Genomic DNA, 21,570 nt, shown 5'->3' on the forward strand with positions numbered 1-21,570 from the left:
ACAATGATATACTGCACTTGCTATTGTTAGCTCTGATATTACTGATACACTACTGTATGGAGGAATGACAGCACATTCCACACTACGTATACCATTATATGTACCACACCACGACATATCATGCAATATAAACCAGTCCAGTAGGTGGGCTCATGTACTAACTGATTGTGTGTTAACAGTCTGCGATGAATGCTCCATGGCACATAGAAACACAGCTGGAACACTCAGAACAATGCTGCAAGACATCCATAGTAACAATATCATCACAGGTCGTGCACTAATACTAATGTGTGGGGACTTCCAACAGAAGTTGCCAGTGATCACTTGCTGATGTAATTGCCATCTACTTAAAATATTCACCATTGTGGACACACGTGCACACACTATCATTATGGACAAACGTGAGAGTAGGCCAATGAGACAACTCTGCATACATCTTTGCACAACATCCGTTAGCATCGGAGGAGTGTACTTGCAACCATGAGGGATGGGTGATAGTACCACCTGAGCTATTAGGAAATACATTTTATAAAATTGATAGCTAATGCATATATACAGCAGATTGTATATAGGAATTTCCAGTATCTCTTCTCAGACTCCTGGGTAAATATCAAGCATATTTGGCACCCAAACAGCAGACTTCTTGAGTATCAGCACTGAGCTAGCCTAGCTCCAATAGGAGCAAAGATACTGCAAAAATGTGTTTTACAACTCCTGCTGTATAGACTGCCCTGCTTGATGGCATGTTGTGCGGGAAGCACATAGCTCTGGCATAATGACATCTTTTGCAGGGCAGGCTACATGACAGAGGCAAGAAACATTCTTCCAGCAGATAGGCATGAATGGGGGAGGACAAGACTGATAATGGATGGGATGAACAGAGAGAGGGCAGCAGGTGGGGATGGATGGAGAGAGGGGCAGAAAGAAATGAACAAAGAGAGGGTGGCAGGAAGGGATAAACAGAGAGAGGTGGGAGGAGCGGTTGGAAAAAGGGAGGGGAGCAGGAGGGGGAGAAAGGAGGCAGACAGAGGAGGACAAGATTGCTAATAAGGAGAGAAGGAAGGAGGGAGGAGTATGCATTGGAGGGGGAGAAGATGGATAGGGTGATGTGGGAAGGAAGAGGCGCAGAGAGAGAAGGTAGGAGATAGATAGGGTGGATAGGAGGTGAGAGAGAGGGGAGAAGCAGATGAAAAAAGAGGGTGTGTGGGAGGAGGAGTTCAGCAGGGAGAGTAGGAGGACATGTTGGACTAACAGAGAAGAGGGAGTAGGAGATGGATTGAGAGATGGGAGAGGAGTTGTAGATGGACAGAAAGAGGAGAGAGAGAAGATGGACAGAGGAAGTAGGGGAAGGAGCTGCACAGGGGAGGGTGGGGCAGCAGGGGATGTACAAAGAAGGTGAGAGGAGTGGATGGGCAAGTGGACGAGAGGAGGAGTTGGGCAGAGAAGGTGAGACGTGGAGCATATGGATGTCCATTTGTTCCAGCAGATAGCCTCAGATCACAACCTAAAACTGTCTTTGGATAAAATTAAAGCAATGACATTTCAGACCATAAAAACTCTAAGATCAGAATTAGTCTTGAATAAGGGATTCTTGGAACAAGTTAAACATTTTAATTATCCTTGCTGTAACACAACACATATATACAACCATGGCATGAACATAAAAATTAAGAAAATTTACTTCCACATGAGGAATGATTTTTAAAAAAATTTCACAATAAAGCAAGGCAGGCCCAGATTAAGGACAAAGTGACACAAACGCTGTTTGTGGCGCTGAGATGAGAGGGGAGCCAAAATGGTAAGATTTCTATAAAAGATGTATCACAATTATTAGCAGCTGCTAGGGCGCAAAGCTGTGAGGGGCACCAGGGGTGCCCAATGGCAAGATATGTGCACATTCTGTATCACAATTTGTAGTGAAAACTGACATGAGTGGAAGGGTCTGAGGAAGCAGTTGGGGAGGTGTGTGTGTGTGTGTGTGTGTGTGTGTGTGTGTGTGTGTGTGTGTGTGCATCAGAGGGAATTCATTTGTGTTGAAAAGTAATATTGAACAGGCCATGAAATCAGGAAAGAAACCCTCCTATAGTTTCACAGAACCATAGCTCTACCAAACCTTACTTATGTAAGTGAAGAATGGGTAGCAACATCTCTGGGACTGCCCTTTGGCAGCACTGATTATGTGGATGGAGACGCTTGCATGTTTGCATGAACGTGAAGATTATACTGGCTGCAGCATAGCTACTAGCAGCGTCTCCCATGCTGGACAGGTGTCAGTGAATGAATGAGATGAAGCATGTCTCATGATGTCCCATCTCTCCTACATCTACTCCCACAGTCTCTCCTCAATTTCCCTTGCACCCAGCCCAAAGTGCGATCGATGCTGTGTGGTTCCTGGCACATGGATGGATGTGTCATGAATGGACCCTCACTGCAGGCAACCTTCCTGAGTAATTGGCCATGCACCTCATCTGGGTCCTTGGTGCAGGCCTGACATATCCCCATTCTTCATGGGTTAAAAACTGGGAACATGAAAAACAAAACAAAAACCAGGAGTCTTTATGAGACCAAAGCTTCACGGTTGGAAGCAATGGAAGCTGTTTCCTCAACTGCATCGTGACGGCCAAGTCAAAGAAGTGAAAATCATCTGGAAAATTTGGGCCATGTCAAGATCAAATCCCTGTCTGGGCTCAGAGGAGAAAACTTCTCAGAAAACAAAAACAACTGGAGGCCAAGGAATAGCTTCCTAAAGACTGTCTCAGAGTGACAGTGATATACAGAACTCTTCTGCCTTCAAGCTAGGCAACAAGAAAACAAGAGAGTCTAAAACTCACACTTCTCAAGATAATCAGTTACAAAAAAAGTTGAACCAAAAATAGTTAAACAGATTTATAGCATTTCAGTCTCAGTTTTTAGAATGGCAGTTATTCAACCATTACAAAAATCACCTCACAGAGCAGGAGCTAGTTCCGATGGGTCTCTTTAGAAAGACTGTGCAGGATACAAGTCCAGGACTCAAATTCATGAGGGTCTATTTGGACAAAGATGCTCTAATCTTGAGGAGAGAGGCCTGGCTGAAGGAAATGATGCCCAAGATATCTCCATAGGGGGGGATGAAACTGCTGGTCAAGACAGCAGCTGAACTCTTCAGGACCACAAAGATATCAGTTTGGGTACCAAAAGTTCTTAAGGATGCTTCTCCAAAGACACTATTCAAGAAAGTATGGGTATAGAACCACAAGGCCTCATCAATGGGAAAATCATATCTGAGAGCCAAATCCTCGTGAAAGTCAGTGAAGAATCCCTGAGGGCAATGTGAGAATTAGGCCTGAAACTTTATTTACAGTTCTTGGCAGTTACATCAGGATAATTAAAATGTAGGAAGCGGCCATTGCAGAAAACTGGTGGCTGCAAGTGATGCAGACAAACATCCAACACAGTAAGGGGGCAACTGCTGCCCTGAGCCATCTTCTGGGGAAACTTTGTTGCACAGCAAATGGATGCCTCCCATCTGTTACATTTTTCTGTTCTCATAAACAACCAATTCTTTTCACTAATTTTTATCTTATTTTCAACACATTTATATGTTGACACGTAACACTTACTTAAAAACCGCAAAATCCTATTTAGACATAATTTGACTTAAATTTGTTATATGGATTCTCATTTCAAGAGTCTGATTCCATCAATGTAATTAGTTTTCATTAGTGCACTTTTAAGTAAAAGTTACAGTTAATTTAAGTTAGCACTACAGTTCACTATTTGCAAAAAATCTATAAGCTAATACTTATATTTGAGAAGGGTGATCTACACCATTTGAAACTTAAGCAACCTCAGTTACCTGTAAAGTTGTTAAATTATCTAAAACTATTTATCTTGTGTGGTAATTTACATCAAAGTTTGTAGACAGTACCACTTCCCATTTCAGGTTTCATTATAACCATTGTTCGATCCAGAACTATGCATATATTGTTACTTTAATTTTTCTGTACAGTATGACAAATGGCATTAATTGAGTAACTCACTAATTAATAATTTCATATAACTGACTCTAATTTGAAATATGGTGCTCATTCATATACACAATTTGTGCCTACAAATTTTTCTAAATTTGTAATCATCCAACATTTTCTGTAACCCAGATTTTTTTTAAATTTCTTTTAGTTCATCAAACACAGTATAAGCCAACCTAGCCATATTTCAAAGCATAATGCAGCCTATTCTTAAACTAACAGTTTGTTATTATGTTCACCTGCACGTAGTTGGATGTCAGCCAAAATTGCCACTTTGTGATTTGAAAGCTTATAAGTAACTTTTATGTTGGAGATACTCTCTTTGCTGATGCATGCCACGATTTCATAGGTACAGCATTCAGAATCTTGAATATTAACTCAAGGTTTAGCCAATTTAGCTTTAATACTTGTTACAGTCTTTTCTTTATTTAGAATTCATGAGTGAAGCTAGTTTGCCTGAAAACTGTGCTAATTACAAAACATCAGTAATTACAGTTTTCATTGTCAGTGATTGTTTGTAAACACCCAGATGAAGTAGATGAAAAAGGCAAGTAAATAACAGTAGCATTTATACGCCAAATGACAAAATCATGGTAGCAGCTCTTGCACCCATTTGGTTTCAGAGTAAACAGTTTACTTAGTAAAAAGATTGTTACTAAAATATAATCCATTAGATAGCAAACTAGACAGCATAATTCAATAGAAATTGCTGCTGTATCTAAAAGTTGTCTTTCAAATGAATCTTCTACCACTATTTAGTTACTCAGAAATACAAATCTTTGATTGTAATGTATGGAAATCTAATAAACAAATAACTAACATTAGTTCTAATTATTGTTAAATTTATATAAAGTGTGTTGGAAGCCATTTAAGTCAGTCTTTATGTAAATTACATGTCTGGGAGCTGTACTCTATCTCCTGGGGTGGTCATGAATTTGAAGTTTGTAAATGCCATGTATCGATAATTATTATATAAATAGCTGGCAATGTATGCCAAAGAGTAAACAAATGCATTATGTTGCAATGTATGCCTTGATGAATATTCCATGTACATTCGAGATTGTGTGTCTAAACTTTTCTATTCTGGTTGACTTCTTCTGTTCTTGAACTTAAAAGAGGAAAGAATGATTATCTGAGGTTCATCTTGCTGTAACAGTCTATGTAAGTCATAAACAAAACCAAAAATATAGTTGTTCATGACTTCAAACTTGTGTAATGTACATAATTATTTGCAAACCTAAACCTTGAGTAAACCTAAACTTTGAGTAGACATGGCCTCAACGGAACACTGACAATTGTTAGGTGCCATACTAGAAAATAATTGATAATTTTCTTTCACTTCATCTTTGAGACATTCCACTGGTTAGGACACTAACCTTTCTTTCAGATTCCATGAGCTACATGGTGGCTACGAATAATTCAATATATTTCACTTTCAGATTTACTCAAGGTTGGGAGATTGAGTACAGAGCTAGTTTGCTGATTGCTGATCAATGTTGAGTTAATAGTAATGTTGGGTTATTAATCACTGAGAGACAGGGTGCATAATTACCTAACAGAACTGTAAGCATAGTAGTATTAGAGGTATTTCTCGACATCACTTTATTAAAAGCTATCAAAGCATATTCACAGTTTCAAGTCAAAGTGCTTAGGGAGTTGACTCTCATTCACATTACAAAACTAATTTCAAAGACAAAATATAATTAATTAATAATTCGTACACCCAGCCTCTGGCAGAGAAAGAATTACTACTATTAATATTCAAATAATAATTATTACTATATTCTTTTTTATTATTTTTATTAATTGCTATTATATTAGACTGGCATCAGTAGTAGTGTTCTGCATATAATTGACTTTTCATAGATAATCCTTATCACTACAGAGTTTCTTTTTGTGGATACAAACATTGTTTATTTTTTTCATTTAAACAGCTCAGTTCATATACACCAACAGCTGATTGCACTGAACACCGATTCATGCGGCTGACATCAAAATTAGAATCCTGAGACCTAATTTTACTGTTGTTATTGATTAAATGTATGTATAAAAACACATAGTGCATTGTAATTAATGAATAAAATGTTTCTGTTACATGTATTATACACATTGGAATGACAACAAGCTGACTTAGAATCTGAATTAGTGATTGCAGACCCACACTGTTCTTTACATCCAAGACAGACTGTGACGTAAGGACTCGAATGCAAATGACTAGGTTTCTAATTGAAGCTAGTCAGTAGTACCTGGGCCCATACAATTAATAACAAACTTTACACATAGCTGCCTTCTACCACTTTGATTGAAACTATTAGTGTAGTCTGATTTTTGTGTGTGACGCTATTTACATCAGTTAGCACAATGGTTAGACCGAGTACAAGACATAATCATTTGGAATTCGAAAATTATAAAACTGATGACCAGGTGGAGAATATTCCTGGGTCGTTGGCAGGAGGGACTATAGTGAATGAAACTGAACAAACTACAATCCCACCTGACAGTGTACAATCAAAGACTGATATTTATCAACATAATTTACAATCACTGGGGGAACAAGACTGTTGGACTGGCGGTTGAAATCAGCTGCAAGAGAGCAGCCAAAAGTGAACAAACACAGGCACAGCTAGCAAATTCAAGCAATAAGCTTGCATTGCTGTTCCAGAAATTGGAAATAATAGAACAGCAAAGAGAAAGAGAGCATGAGGATGATATCCAATGGCAAAATGAGTTTTTTGAAAAGGTTGAGACTAACATAACCGCTAAAGTGGACGAGATGTTAGTCAAACACAAACAAGCGTTAGTCCAAAAGTTTAATCCTGCTCTAGATGACAGGGATCATAGTATATTAGAACATGTTAATAACAAAACAGAAAAGGTAGAATCAGATGTATCTGAAGTTAAGAAAAGTTTTAAAGATTTATCAAACAAAGTAAATAATTTGGCCAGAGAAGTATCCCAGGTCAAAGAGTTACAGGAATCTTTCAATGCCTTACAGGAGATTTCATCGCAGTTCTAAGCAGACAGTTTATAAAACGATCGAGAACATCGAGTTTGCCACAACAGCTGGGGACAAGAAGAACCGCATACCAGTTAAGAGTGTTGCTGCTACTGCACTTGTCGACAGACCTTGTGTTTTCTGTGGTTGTAGACAGAATTTTAGTTTTTAGTATTGACATTAATGATACCTTCAATCATGGTAATGGTTGGCTCACTGTAACCATTGTATGTGGAGGTACTGGAGTTCCTAACGTACCCGGACTTGAAAGTTTTGTTGATAGAGACATTATTGCTTATCGTACCTACCATATGGCAGAACTTGCTAATAAAGACTTTGGTAAATCTGCTTCTATGTCGCCTTCTGCATTGTCTTCGTATACTCGTAATAAGAGCTGCAGTAGTCCATTTAATGTACAGAAGGGTGGAAATAATGTGTCAAATCAGGACACGTACAGAAATTCACCAGCAAATAATGTGACTGTTAGTCCATACGCAGTGAATGCATGTAGAAATAATCCGATAGATGTGCGCAATAATGTACCCACTCTTGCTAAAGGAAATAGGGATAGTCATTGTTGAAACACAGGCACATTCAGATGTTTTCTGAAGAAAAGTAATGTTTGTACTGGGAATGTAATGTAATGTAAGTAGTAAAATACCTTAGTGATTATGTGATAAATATCATTGGTAGTTTGTGGTTTTATAATAGGGAATTGCATTAATAAGACTTTCAGCCTTAAGGGTGACCCTGACACAGAAACAAAGTAGAATTAGCAAGAAATAACTGCACTGAAAATATAACTAAGAGAAGGATTTCATTTTTATTCGTATATAGTAGGAGAAGAATTTCTTTTGCATTTTTTTGATTAACTAATTTTAGTAAGTAGGGAGAATGGTGCAATTTAATAATATGACCAAGTACTTAGAGGAGTGCATATGATGTATCAAAGCATAGTCCTGATGGTTGACTGATTTCTTGGAGTGTGATTGTAAACAGGCATGTTTTAATTATATAAGAACACTGTTGAGATCTAAGTAACAGTTTTGTTTGCTCCAGCAGTAACGTTCAGCCATGTAATTGCATGTGTCCAGGGGCACTATTGAGAATTAAAGGAATATATGTTCTTGTGTAGAGGAAGTAGCAGCATGACATAAAATTTAGAGCCATGGTGTATAAGGAATGATGCGAGCGTAAGCATGAATTGCGCACATGCAATTGAGACCTGGTTTTTCGGCAAATGGTTCCTCACTTAAAATTTTAAATAGTTAAAAGTGTGGATCTGTGATAAGTGATGAATAACACATGTGTAACTGCCTGAGGATTGGTAGTCCACATGGCCAAAGGTCTACTTCCAGCACGAAAGGTTGAGGGAAGTCTATGACATAAAATGAGTGTTTGATGCCTCTTGTTTATAATTTCTTTAATTTTTCTGACAAGCAGTATTTTCCCAATGTTGGTAACGTGCAATCCATGTAATGTGTGGAATCAGCTTCCAATATTGTTAACATTTATGAGTTCTACATTTCTGAAATGTTTGCAAAGTAATGAAATTTGTTGGTTGGCATTGATTCAAAATGGCTCTGAGCACTATGGGACTTAACTTCTGAGGTCATCAGTCCTCTAAAACTTAGAACTACTCAAAACCTAACTAACCTAAAGACATCACACACATCCATACCCGAGGCAGGATTCGAACCTGCGATCGTAGCGGTCGTGCGGTTCCAGACTGTAGTGACTACAGCCGCTCGGCCACCCCGGCTGGCGTTGGCATTGATTATTTCTTTATTTACGCATGACCAAGATGGTAAGTCATGCCGATGTGGGATGTTCAGCACTACAACATTTGTGTGTGTTAACTGTCCTAAGCAGCTTTTTAGTTCTTGTTTTGCTTTGTGAGTTTCGTTTTTGTAGACGTCATTTGACCCACCAAATAGCGCAACAAAATCTTCGGAGGATAAGTCAGCAACATTTGTGGATCATACATGCTTGCAAACTTCTGACATAGAAGCACCAGGCTTTATGTAAGTGATTGTTTGTACACTGGACAGACCGTTCAGAAGGCAAGAAAATCTATGACCATGACTGTCTGCCATCACTACTACTTTTCTTCATTTAGGTTTTTCTGCATGTTTAGAAGGGCATCCGACATTATAGCCAAAAAATTTTGTGTCAGTACTGGACAAACATTTGATATTTAAGTCATGCAAGTGTTCAGGTCATTCAGACTCATTTTCTTTCATAGCCGTAATTGAGCTGTTAGGCATTCTTTAGGATGTATCACTCCGCTTGTTTGTAGTTTCATATTCAGCTTGGAAATTAGTTTTATCACATGCACAATGTTTCTTATCTTGCATGGTTGATTGCACACTGAATCTGCTAGTAAACACAACATTAGGTTCATACAATAAACTTCGTTGAGAATGTGGCACTTTGTTTTCCACTATGCCTGGAATTTCGAGGTTATTGTGAGGCATGTTTGCTGTCGGTTTACACTTTCTGGATGTAAATTGTTTTAGTTCACTCATCAGAATATTAATGGTTAGATGCAGACTACTTACACAATCATTACCTTCCTGATTTCATCACTACAATTAGTGCACACGCTGTTTTTATCAGTATAATTTTCACATTTTTTCACATGAACACTATGTATATCAACACTAGTTGCCATCTTATATCTTAATAATGAAAGAAAAAAATTCAACACCAAGAAAGCTAGAAATGCAGGAGCATTAATATAGAAGGAGTTGCATCACTAGTGACAGGGATGACTGTGCCAGAATTCAATGAACAACATTTATCAAACATCTTCAAAAAGTATTCATTCAGTCATTGGTCCATTTCATTCATTACATACTTAAACAGTACATTGAATATAGGACTAGTTAAAATTGCGAAAGAAATGCACACACACACACACACACACACACACACACACAGAGAGAGAGAGAGAGAGAGAGAGAGAGAGAGAGAGCATGACAAAATTAATTACAGATGTTGTTGTTGTTGTGGTCTTCAGTCCTGAGACTGGTTTGATGCAGCTCTCCATGCTACTCTATCCTGTGCAAGCTTCTTCATCTCCCAGTACCTACTGCAACCTACATCCTTCTGAATCTGCTTAGTGTATTCATCTCTTGGTCTCCCCCTACGATTTTTACCCTCCACGCTGCCCTCCAATACTAAATTGGTGATCCCTTGATGCCTCAGAACATGTCCTACCAACCGATCCCTTCTTCTGGTCAAGTTGTGCCACAAACTTCTCTTCTCCCCAATCCTATTCAATACTTCCTCATTAGTTATGTGATCTACCCATCTAATCTTCAGCATTCTTCTGTAGCACCACATTTCAAAAGCTTCTATTCTCTTCTTGTCCAAACTATTTACTGTCCATGTTTCACTTCGATACATGGCTACACTCCATACAAATACTTTCAGAAATAACTTCCTGACACTTAAATCTATACTCGATGTTAACAAATTTCCCTTCTTCAGAAACGCTTTCCTTGCCATTGCCAGCCTACATTTTATATCCTCTCTACTTCGTCCATCATCAGTTATTTTGCTCCCCAAATAGCAAAACTCCTTTACTTCTTTAAGAGTCTCATTTCCTAATCTAATAACCTCAGCATCACCCGACTTAACTCGACTACATTCCATTATCCTCGTTTTGCCTTTGTTGATGTTCATCTTATATCCTCCCTTCAAGACACCATCCATTCCGTTCAACTACTCTTCCAAGTCCTTTGCTGTCTCTGACAGAATTACAATGTCATCAGCGAACCTCAAAGTTTTTATTTCTTCTCCATGGATTTTAATACCTACTCCAACTTTTTCTTTTGTTTCTTTTACTGCTTGCTCAATATAGACATTGAATAACATCGCGGAGACGCTACAACCCTGTCTTACTCCCTTCCCAACCACTGCTTTTTACCTACTTGATCGTCTGCTGCCTTCACTACTTCATCCCTCAGAGCTACCCATTCTTCTTCTACTGTATTTCTTTCCCCCATTCCTTTCAATTGTTCCCTTATGCTCTCCCTGAAACTCTGTGCAACCTATGGGTCTTTCAGTTTATCCAGGTCCCATCTCCTTAAATTCCCACCTTTTTGCAGTTTCTTCAGTTTTAATCCACAGCTCATAACCAATAGATTGTGGTCAGAGTCCACATCTGCCCCTGGAAATGTCTTACAATTTAAAACCTGGTTCCTAAATCTCTGTCTTACCATTATATAATCTATCTGATACCTTTTAGTATCTCCAGGGTTCTTCCATGTATACAACCTTCTATCATGATTCTTAAACCAAGTGTTAGCTATGATTAAGTTGTGCTCTGTGCAAAATTTAGCCCCAATCCATATTCACCTACTACGTTTCCTTCTCTCCCTTTTCCTACACTCGAATTCCAGTCACCCAAGACTATTAAATTTTTGTCTCCCTTCACTATCTGAATAATTTCTTTTATTTCATCATACATTTCTTCAATTTCTTCGTGATCTGCAGAGCTAGTTGGCATATAAACTTGTACTACTGTAGTAGGTGTGGGCTTCGTATCTATCTTGGCCACAATAATGCGTTCACTATGCTGTTTGTAGTAGCTTACTCACATTCCTATTTTCCTATTCATTATTAAACCTACTCCTGCATTACCCCTATTTGACTTTGTGTTTATAACCCTGTAGTCACCTGACCAGAAGTCTTGTTCCTCCTGCCACCGAACTTCACTAATTCCCATTATATCTAACTTCAACCTATCCATTTCCCTTTTTAAATTTTCTAACCTACCTGCCCGATTAAGGGATCTGACATTCCACGCTCCGATCCGTAGAACGCCAGTTTTCTTTCTCCTGATAACGACATCCTCTTGAGTAGTCCCCGCCCGGAGATCCGAATGAGGGACTATTTTACCTCCGGAATATTTTACCCAAGAGGACGCCATCATCATTTAATCATACAGTAAAGCTGCATGCCCTCAGGAAAAATTACGGCCGTAGTTTCCCCTTGCTTTCAGCCGTTCGCAGTACCAGCACAGCAAGGCCGTTTTGGTTATTGTTACAAGGCCAGATCAGTCAATCATCCAGACTGTTGCCCTTGCAACTACTGAAAAGGCTGCTGCCCCTCTTCAGGAACCACACGTTTGTCTGGTCTCTCAACAGATACCCCTCCGTTGTGGTTGTACCTACGGTACGGCTATCTGTATCGCTGAGGCACGCAAGCCTCCCCACCAACGGCAAGATCCATGGTTCATGGGGGGGTAATTACAGATAACAATCATAAATTACAAGTGACAAATATAGCAATTTGAATTTAACCATTATTACATAATCATTGTTTACGAGGCTATTTTTTGTAATTTAAAAATTCTTTTACAGAGTAAAAACATTTTTCCACTAGAAATGACTTAAGATTATGTTTAAAAAAAAAAATATGTTGCTGCAATTTTAAATCACTGGGTAGGCTGTTATATAGCTGAACTATTATCTTTGATACACTTTTTTGGTACAGTGCTGTTCTACATTGTGATATGTGGATATTATTTGTGTTTGTTGTGTTGTGACTGTGTATATGCTTATTTTATTGAAGATGTCCAGTTTGGTTTAAAAGATACTCATTTGCGAACAGGATACACTCATATATGTAAAGGCTTGGTAGGCTTATTATTTTCATCAAGATGAAATGTGGTCTACATGTTTCCAGTTTTATGAGGTTGCAGATAGCCCTGATTGCTCTTTTCTGCATCCTAAAGATCTTTATGCTGGTGGCTGAATTTCCCCAGAAGATTAGCCCATATCGAAGTAGTGCATGGAAGTACGCATAATACGCCTGAATAACTATTGACTTGCTTGCACTTTTACTTAACACATGCAGAGCATAACAAGCTTTTGAAAGTTTTTTCTCAAGTTCTTTTATATGACAGTCCCATTTTAAATTATCTTTTACCCATAGGCCTAGACCCTTAGTGTCAGTAGCCGAGTTCAGTAACGTATTTTCAAGGTATGGCACTGTAATAAATTTTTGCAAATGTGGAGAAGAGCGGAAATTCATAAAGACAGTTTTTTCTTTATTTATTATTATTTTATTTTTTTGAAACCGGCTAGTAATTTGGGACATTACAGTATCTATTGTTACCTCCAATGAGATTTTGTCAGCAGCTGTTATTAACATGCTGGTGTCATCAGCAAAGAAGATTAGTTTTCCCAATTTAATAAAGTCATTTATATCATCAATATAAAGGAGGAGCATTAGAGGTCCTAGGACAGAACCTTGTGGCACTCCATACTTTATTTTTGATTTACTGGAGACATGTGTTGTTGTGATAATATTTCCTTGTGCTGAAATGTCATCATGCCTTAAAACCACCACTTGCTGCCTGTTTTCTAGGTAAGATCTTATCCACTGATTTGGGATTCCTTGGACACCTTTTTGATCTAATTTGTGAATGAGGAAGTCATGGTCAACTATGTCGAAAGCTTTTGAAAGGTCCAGAAAGATACCAGTAGCATCTTTTCTGTCATCCAGTGCTTTAAGCACAGCTTCTATGTACTCATACATTGCTGTTGTTGTAGACTTTGATTTACTGAATCCATGCTGATTTGCTGAGAGTAACGAATTTTTTGTAATGTAGCTTAGTAGTCTATTGTAGAAAATTTTCTCAAATATTTTGGAGAAAACACTGAGTTGGGATACTGGATGATAATTATTTACATTTTCAAAGTCCCGTTTTTTGAACAGTGGAGTTACTTTAGCTGTTTTTAGGCTATTGGGAAAGATTCCAGTTGATAAGGAGTTGTTTAATATATATATCAGAGGTTTTAATACATTATCAGATGACTTTTTAAAGACATAGTCTGGCACACCATCCAGTCCCCATGAATATTTGTTTTTGAGTGACCTTATTATTTGTTTCACCTTTGTTTCCATGACTGTTTGAAGGAACATAGACTTAACACTAGCATTTAAATAATTTGGTAGGTATGTAGGTCCATTGTCATACTGATTTTCGATTTCCTGCTTTGCTATACTAGTAAAGTACATGTTAAAATTTTCAGCTACCTCTTATGGAAATTTTACTTTCAATTTCATGTTATGCACTGATACAACCATTTGTGTTTTGCTTCTGTGTTTATGTCTTATGTATTAGTGATCAGTTAGCCCTGAAATGATTTTCAACCACTCCCTTTTTTTTTATCTGTACCTTATAGATAGGGAACAAGAAACAGTGAACTGCTAAAATCATAATGAGTTTCCATGACAACATTTTGTATGATGAAAGGGGAGAACAAATTAAACAATTTGGAATCATAGTTCTGATGTCTTGGTACATAAAAAAATAGTTTTACAAACTTTTAAACGCAACTACACATACCTGTACATGTTCATAACCATTCCAGGAGAACAGTACCCACATTGTGTGCCATTGAAAGCAGCAAGTGTCTTCTGAACTGGATTATACCCAATTCTTCTATTACCAATTCCTTCAATTGTTGTTATCTTACAGTTGTGGCATGAAAATACTGGTATCAAACACTGTAAAACAACAATAAAATTAAAATTTTTGGTGACAGAAAAGTAATATTTAATTGTTCAACAAAATACCCAGAAACAAGCTAAAAGATTTCAGAGAGAGGCCCAAGTAAACAATTATTGCCATATAAAGTGTACTCAGGAAATCCATATACACTTGCTAATGGTTGTTGCTGGGTATAAAGAAACATTAGTCCCTACCACAAGCACTACATGAAGTACTATTACTTCAGTGATGATATTACAAATATCCTTTTTAGGCAACAAATGAAAATGTATTAGCTGTTTGACATATGATGTGCCTGCTCTCTCTTCTGCATGTACTGGAACTCATACAGACTTTTATTATTACATTGCTGGGCTGGTAAATGTATTCCAGTTCTTTGACCATCAAATTTCCCCACCAATCCTAAATGTTTGAAAATGTACCAGGACTGTGTATTGATGATGTGAAGATTGCTTGCATGATTGTGAGTGCTTGTTTGAACAACTATATGGCAAGAAAATGAAAATAATGTTACGTTAAATGCATTTTGCTTGTGTTTCTCTTTCCCTGTCAATTAAAAATGGTATTTTTATTTGCAGACCCATGTCCAGTGGCAACTGCTGTTGCTTGTGGCCTCTCCATTACCCCTATGATTGTGGCTATATACATTTGGAGCACCATAAACAAACTATAAGATATTTTTTGTTCAGCTAGTGTATTAATGTAAGTAGTTGTTAATAGTATGGTCTTTTTATATAGGAGACTTACAGAATTGACTGCAAATGACTCCACTTTCTGGCTGACAGGATGTTTTCTTGTCATCATAACAATACATGAGCCACAGCCTCCTTCATGGCACATTGCCTTAGTTCCTTTGAGGTTGACATAATTTCTTATGTAAGTGTTCAGTGAAGTGCCCACAGGAACTGTGTTATCCACTGTAAGATGAAATTATGATTTCAGTTTCTGGTTTCTTCCACATGGATATAGTGTTTAAAAATCAGCAGTTCATACAAAAACATGTCTGGATAATAATAACAATAATAAATGTTACAGTAAATCATCTGTTACAGCACATAAAAACCCTCATTGAATTACAAATGGTGGAAGGCATTAAGGTTACAACCCACCACATAGTTGAGACACTGAGCAGTCATTACAAGATAAAATACATTGAAATTGTTGGTGTGGCCAAGAGTAAAGTTGGTAGAAAATGTAAACAAGTCACTGAGCATAATGTGCTCTGTGTCAATGAATGTTACACAAATCATGACCTCTTGACCCACTCCCCCTCAAATAACAGCTTATCTGAAGAAAACAAATGTCAGGAATGTAGTGACATGCTTAGACCCTACCTGAGATGTGGGTGCAGAGTTGTAAGGTGTGCCACAGAAGTAGGTAGATGCAGCTAGAAGTTCAACAACCATCAGATGCCACCATTCACAGATGCAGGTGCAGCCTCTGATCATGCACTCTCCCAGCTGGTTGACAGCTTTTACAGACAGGCCAGGGCAGCTGTAGCTCAGTTGTGTGTTTATCTCTGCATATGTGTTGTTGGACTGTTATTGTGAGTTACTCTGTGGCTAGTGTACCCATTATAATAAATTGTTTTCTAGACTTAAAGTTTGTTGTGTCAGTCATCTCGTGTGATGTTCTCTTGTGGGATTAGAATGCATTGACAAGAGGACAGGATAATGTGTAGGAAATAACTTACTATGACTGGTATACTAGCCACAGTGTCTCACAATAATAGGTTGATAACACTTATGCAGAGGTAAACATATAACTGAGCTAGAACTGGCAGAGCCAGATACCAAAAGCTATTGGCTAGCAGGCAGTATGAGTGGATGAGAGGCTGTAAACACATTTACAAGTGGCGGCCTCTGACAGTTGTCGAACCTCTAGTTGGATTTGCTGACTTCTGTGGCACGCCTTATGATTCCATGATGCCGTGTCTGATTTTTGGGTATGGATCTATGTAAGTCATCACAACTTTCCCCACTCGGGTGGAGGGGGGGGGAGGGGGGCGGAGCAGCGAGAGTTGCTGATCCGTAGGGCGAGTTGGGGTTGGCTGCAGTGTGAAGATGGTGTCTTCCTCCTTGGAAGCCCCTGAGCAAACTGCAGTTACCAGAGACTGGGGATTTGGGCAAAAGTGGTCAGTGTGAGGAGATCCCCAATGCCCCCACCATCAGAAGATAAGGTGACAAATCTGGTCACAGGCAGCATAAATCAGGATCCATGTTAATTTCCAGCTACTGTGTGGAAGGTGGAGGCAACATTGTTGCAGGCTAGGGTTGTTCCTGTGATATCAAACTGGTGAGGGGTATACACTCTGGTTGGAGCACCACCAGAGCTGCTGCCAGAGGCTGTGAAGGTGTAAGCTCTTTGGGCAAAGGCACTGTCATAGGTGGAAGAGGAGGCTGGAAACTTCACAGGTAGGTGGTGCCCAGTGACTGGAATAGCTGGGAAGATGGTTGTGTGGCCGGGACGGGACGGGCATGCTCACCCACATGTGGAGCTGATTTTGATGGTTCTGGAGCTTGTAGTCCTCTGTCCTAAGGTTTTAGATGTGGCAGCTGTTGTGGGGTATGATGACTGACAGTATGCAGTGGGGACGCTAACCAAAACCATGTGCCAAAACTGCCATCCCTGGCATAAAACCCGGTGCACCAGAAGGCAATGGTGGGTGAGATCCAGGACAGAGGAGACATACCAATGTCCTTGAATGGCACCCATGGGAAGCTCTACTGAGCTATGGGAACCAATAGTATCTGTCTTGTAGGCCATCATAAAAAAATTAATACATATTCGGTGGATAAGTCTTTCCGATATTTTTTTGTCTGGGTCTTAATGGTGCGAACCATTTGAGGGGTATGGAGGATCACGTACTGAAAACCCGAAATTATGTGAATGACAATCAGCCAGACAACATTCAGAAGTGGACTCGAAAAATCAACTGAGATGCTTTCCCAGAGCTGTGTTGCTGGAGGCCATAGAGAGAATGATGACCCAGGAGCCACTCCTTGACTAGCACACTAGGGCATGCAGCAACCAAGAATTCCAGCTCTCAGTCAACACAAGATTAGTAAACATTCTGTGAGCCAAGGCTTTGGTGCAGAAATCACCCCGGCAGCCCTCATGTAACAGCTTAACCGCTGTAAAATCTCTCACCTTAAACTCTTGGGAACAAGCACTGAGGGAGCTGCACCATCCATGGAGATGAGGCATACATCATCTAAGAATGAGAGACAAAATAGTCACAAAGTGGATTGGAGGAGCCATATGGAGGACAAGACCCTGTTGGATGAGGCAGACTATATGCCTGAAGAAGTGGTTGACCACTTTCAGCTTAGTGACTCAGGCACTAGTATCAAAACAACATCTACTGCTTGTTGGATGGAGGCATTATAGTGAAAACACACAAGCTCCTCCCAATCAAACTCAGGGTCCAGAGGAAAGGCATCAACATTGGTGTGGTGTCCTGTGGAGTGAAAATGAAAGCCATAGTTGTAATTTAGAGGAACAAAGCCCACAGCTGCAATGTGTGGGCCACCTTATCAGGGACCAGGCAGGCAGACCAAATATGAAATTAAGGGCTGGTGTTCCATATATAGTTGGAATTTGGTGCCATACAAGGAAATGTGGATTTGATGAATATATATTCAATGGTCGAAGCTTCCTTCTTCTCCTGAAAATTATGGACCTAAGTGAACTGTGAGTTTTATATGCAAATGACAGCAACTGCCTTGAGCTGTCTGCTTTCCAATGGTGGAGGACCACCCCCACGCCATACTGCAAGGCATCCACAGCCAAAACCAAAGGTAGCTAGACACAATGTCAACAGGAGACAGTGCTTCAGCATGGTGAAGGCCTCATCACACATTGGAGACTAGACAAAAGGGACACCTTGTAGAAGGAGCTGGTGTGGGTGCAAGATGATGGATTCCCAGGGAATGAAATGGTGGAAATAGATTATTTTACCTAAATAATCCTACAGTTCACACAATCACGAGGTATGCAGCAGGTCCACAATAACCCTAACAATACTCTCATGGGTCGGACATTCTACCGCAAGATTTTGTAGCCCAAATACTCGAGAGACAGTTGGAAAAATTTGTACTTCTGTAGATTGCAATGTAGAAGCATGGATCAGAGTTTTTCAAAGGGTGCCTGGAGATTGTGCAGGTAGTACATCCAGGTAGTTGAAGCTGTGCCAAATATTGGACATGACTGTTCTCAATAGCGTTGAAAAACTGCAGGGGCTCTTGCAGGCACCAAATCAACCACTGGTATTGGTAAAGGACAAATACTGTGTGATGAGCATGAAATGATTGGACTCATCATACAGGAGTAACTGGCTATATGGTTCAGGAGTTTGGAGAGAAATTGACTTCTTGTTAAGTATGTAAACAGTTTGTTAGCATGAGGCAATGGGTATGTGTCAGCCACAGACTGTGAATTCATGGTGGTCTTAACATTGCTGCATAGGAGCAATTTATCAGCGGCTTTCTTAATGATGGCAACAGGTGTGCCCCATTCACTGGGGGAAATTGGAACTACAAACCTGAGAGAGGTGAGCCAGTCCAGCTCCCCCTTGTCTTGGGAGCAGAGAACCAGGGGAATCTGTGTAGCATGAAAAAAATGTAGGATGAAGTAACTGCTTCAAGGTTACATGGGCTTGAAAGGCTGTGGTGCACCTAGGCTTTCCACAAAGATATCCTGAAATTCCGAGCATAGTGATTTCAAAGACTGTATAGAGTCCATGACTGAAATGCCAAAGGCATGAAAGGCATTAAACCCAAAAGGGTTTACTAAACTAGTTTCATGGATGACAATAAAGGTAATAGGTGGAGTCAAAGATTTATAGGTGTCTTCCACTGTGAACTGGCCAAGCAAGGGTATTTGCTGTTTACCATATCCCCTGAGGTGCCTGTTTACTGGTGACATCTGTGAATAGCCAAGGTCAGAATATGTTTGGGCATTAGGCAGGGAAACTGCATTGGCAGTGTCAACCCACAGGCACAGCTGTTGTGAGAGAACCAAAACCTCAATAAAAAGATTTTTGGAATCATGATCGGGAAATGACCCTGACAAAAACATTTCCTGAGTATCCATATCCATAGTCTCTTGTGCTGTGTTCTGTGCAGTTGATTGGCAGATTACTGCAATGTGACCCTTTTCCCAATACTTATGACAGATGGCCCAATGCTGGGGACTTTCTGAGATGTCATCATTGGTGTAACATACCGCACATGTCTGCAACAGGGAACAGTGGCTGGAACACTGTATATGAGGTCCTATCCAAAATTTTTGGGACTGGTACTGCCATCTGTTGAAAACCTTATCTTTGGATTAATGGTCACCATCACCCTCGAAGTAGTTCCCATCTGCATGTACACACTGGTCCCAGCACTTCTGCCACTGGTCAAAAGTTTTCTGGAAGTCCTGTTCTTTGAGGGTGTGTATCACCGCCAGCGATGCTTCTTGAATCCTCTCTAGAGTGTTGAACTGACGGCATATCAACTTGAGTTTCAGTTTTGGCAACAGTGTGAAGTTTCAAGGTGCCAAATCTGGTGAGTACAGTGGGTGGGGTACAATCGTCATGTTATTTTTTGCCAGAAAAGTCCTGGTGAGCAAGGACATGTGACAGGGCATGTTGTCGTGATGCAGCAGCCAGTTCCCTTGACGCCAAAGTTCAGGCCATCATTGCTACATGTTTTCACAGAGCCACTGCAAAATTCACTGTTTGGTTGGGTGGGATGAATTCTTTGTGCACAATTCCCTTGATATGAAAGAAAATGATGATCATGCTCTTGACTTTGCTCTTCACCTGTCTTGCTGTTTTGGGTCTTGGAGAGCCCGGGCTCTTCCACTGGGATGATTGTTGCTTTGTCTCTGGGTCATAACCATTTGTTTAAGTTTCGAGAACATACCTTCACTGAGGAGTCAAGCAGTATATTGCTCCCTCCTACGTATATCTCGTGAAGAGACCATGAGGATAAAATCAGAGGGATTAGAGCTCACACAGAGGCATACCGACAATCTTTCTTTCCACGAACAACATGAGACTGGAACAGAAGGGAGAACTGATAGAGGTACTCAAGGTACCCTCCGCCACACACCATCAGGTGGCTTGCGGAGTATGGATGTAGATGTAGCTGTAGATCCAGCTCTAGTCACTGGTGATAATCTGTGCCGAGAAGGTTGGATCATCAGATGCGGTCTGATAAAGGTCTGTGCACACTTCTGTTCGCATCTCCATACATAAAATCACCACACATCAAACACAGAGTACTACGGAAGTCACTGTGGATGCGCAACATGTCCTCGCAGCTGAATGCCACTCTCCTCACTGTCTCATCAGATATGCAGCTCTCGTCACCTAGCGGTGCAAAAATCTACCACTCCTACTTTCCAGATGGCAGCACCAGTCCCAAAAATTTTGGATTCCACCTCGTATGTACTGTGTGGGGTCCGCCAGATTGGCCAGCTTGCACCGCAGTGATGTTGTCCTCCACAGATGCAATTTATGCAGCCAGGCCACACTGTACCACTGCAACACTTCAACAGGCTTCCAGTTGCTGACCAGCAGCTTGTGAGACCTCATACAACTGGAAAAAGACAAAATATCTTTCAGGGAAGAGTTCTATGATTGGAGAGCACGTTACCAGACTTTCTTAACCATGGCAGAGCAGATGATAACACTGTGAATTATAAGATCTGCATATAATTCTTTTGAGTTGTCTGAGGCAAAATGGCCTTTGTGACTAAGTAAGGGAGGGTTGCAGCCCAGGTTCAATAAGACTGAAGGGACTGGTTTTTGCACTGATGAAAAAAAAAAATTATTTGCAAACGACCATGACATGCATGCAGCAATGATAATATGAAGACAACAGTGAACATAAAGTGTCAAATGACAATGAGGAAGATTTCTACAATGGGGCCAACTGTGGCAACACCTGATAGCAGATTTGATAAATCCATGACAAAAATAGTGCATGACATACATCTGCATCTGTAATGTGGAAGGCATGAAACTGCTACATTGGGTAGTG

General features: G+C 39.9%; 1 protein-coding gene across 1 annotated transcript in view; it reads right to left on the bottom strand.

Moving 5' to 3' along the window:
• LOC124712230 (xanthine dehydrogenase/oxidase-like) overlaps nt 1–20,370 on the bottom strand; it is a gene marked incomplete at its 5' end in the record, with an annotated part of 311,678 nt that extends 291,308 nt beyond the window's left edge. The window contains 3 exon segments of the mRNA XM_047242525.1: nt 14,372–14,532; nt 15,284–15,441; nt 20,346–20,370. Of these exon segments, the coding sequence (XP_047098481.1) occupies nt 14,372–14,532; nt 15,284–15,441; nt 20,346–20,370 (344 nt within the window).
• Between the last annotated feature and the right edge of the window lie 1,200 nt (nt 20,371–21,570).

Source organism: Schistocerca piceifrons, chromosome 8 (genome assembly GCF_021461385.2).
Source record: "Schistocerca piceifrons isolate TAMUIC-IGC-003096 chromosome 8, iqSchPice1.1, whole genome shotgun sequence".
NCBI classification, from domain to species: domain Eukaryota; kingdom Metazoa; phylum Arthropoda; class Insecta; order Orthoptera; family Acrididae; genus Schistocerca; species Schistocerca piceifrons.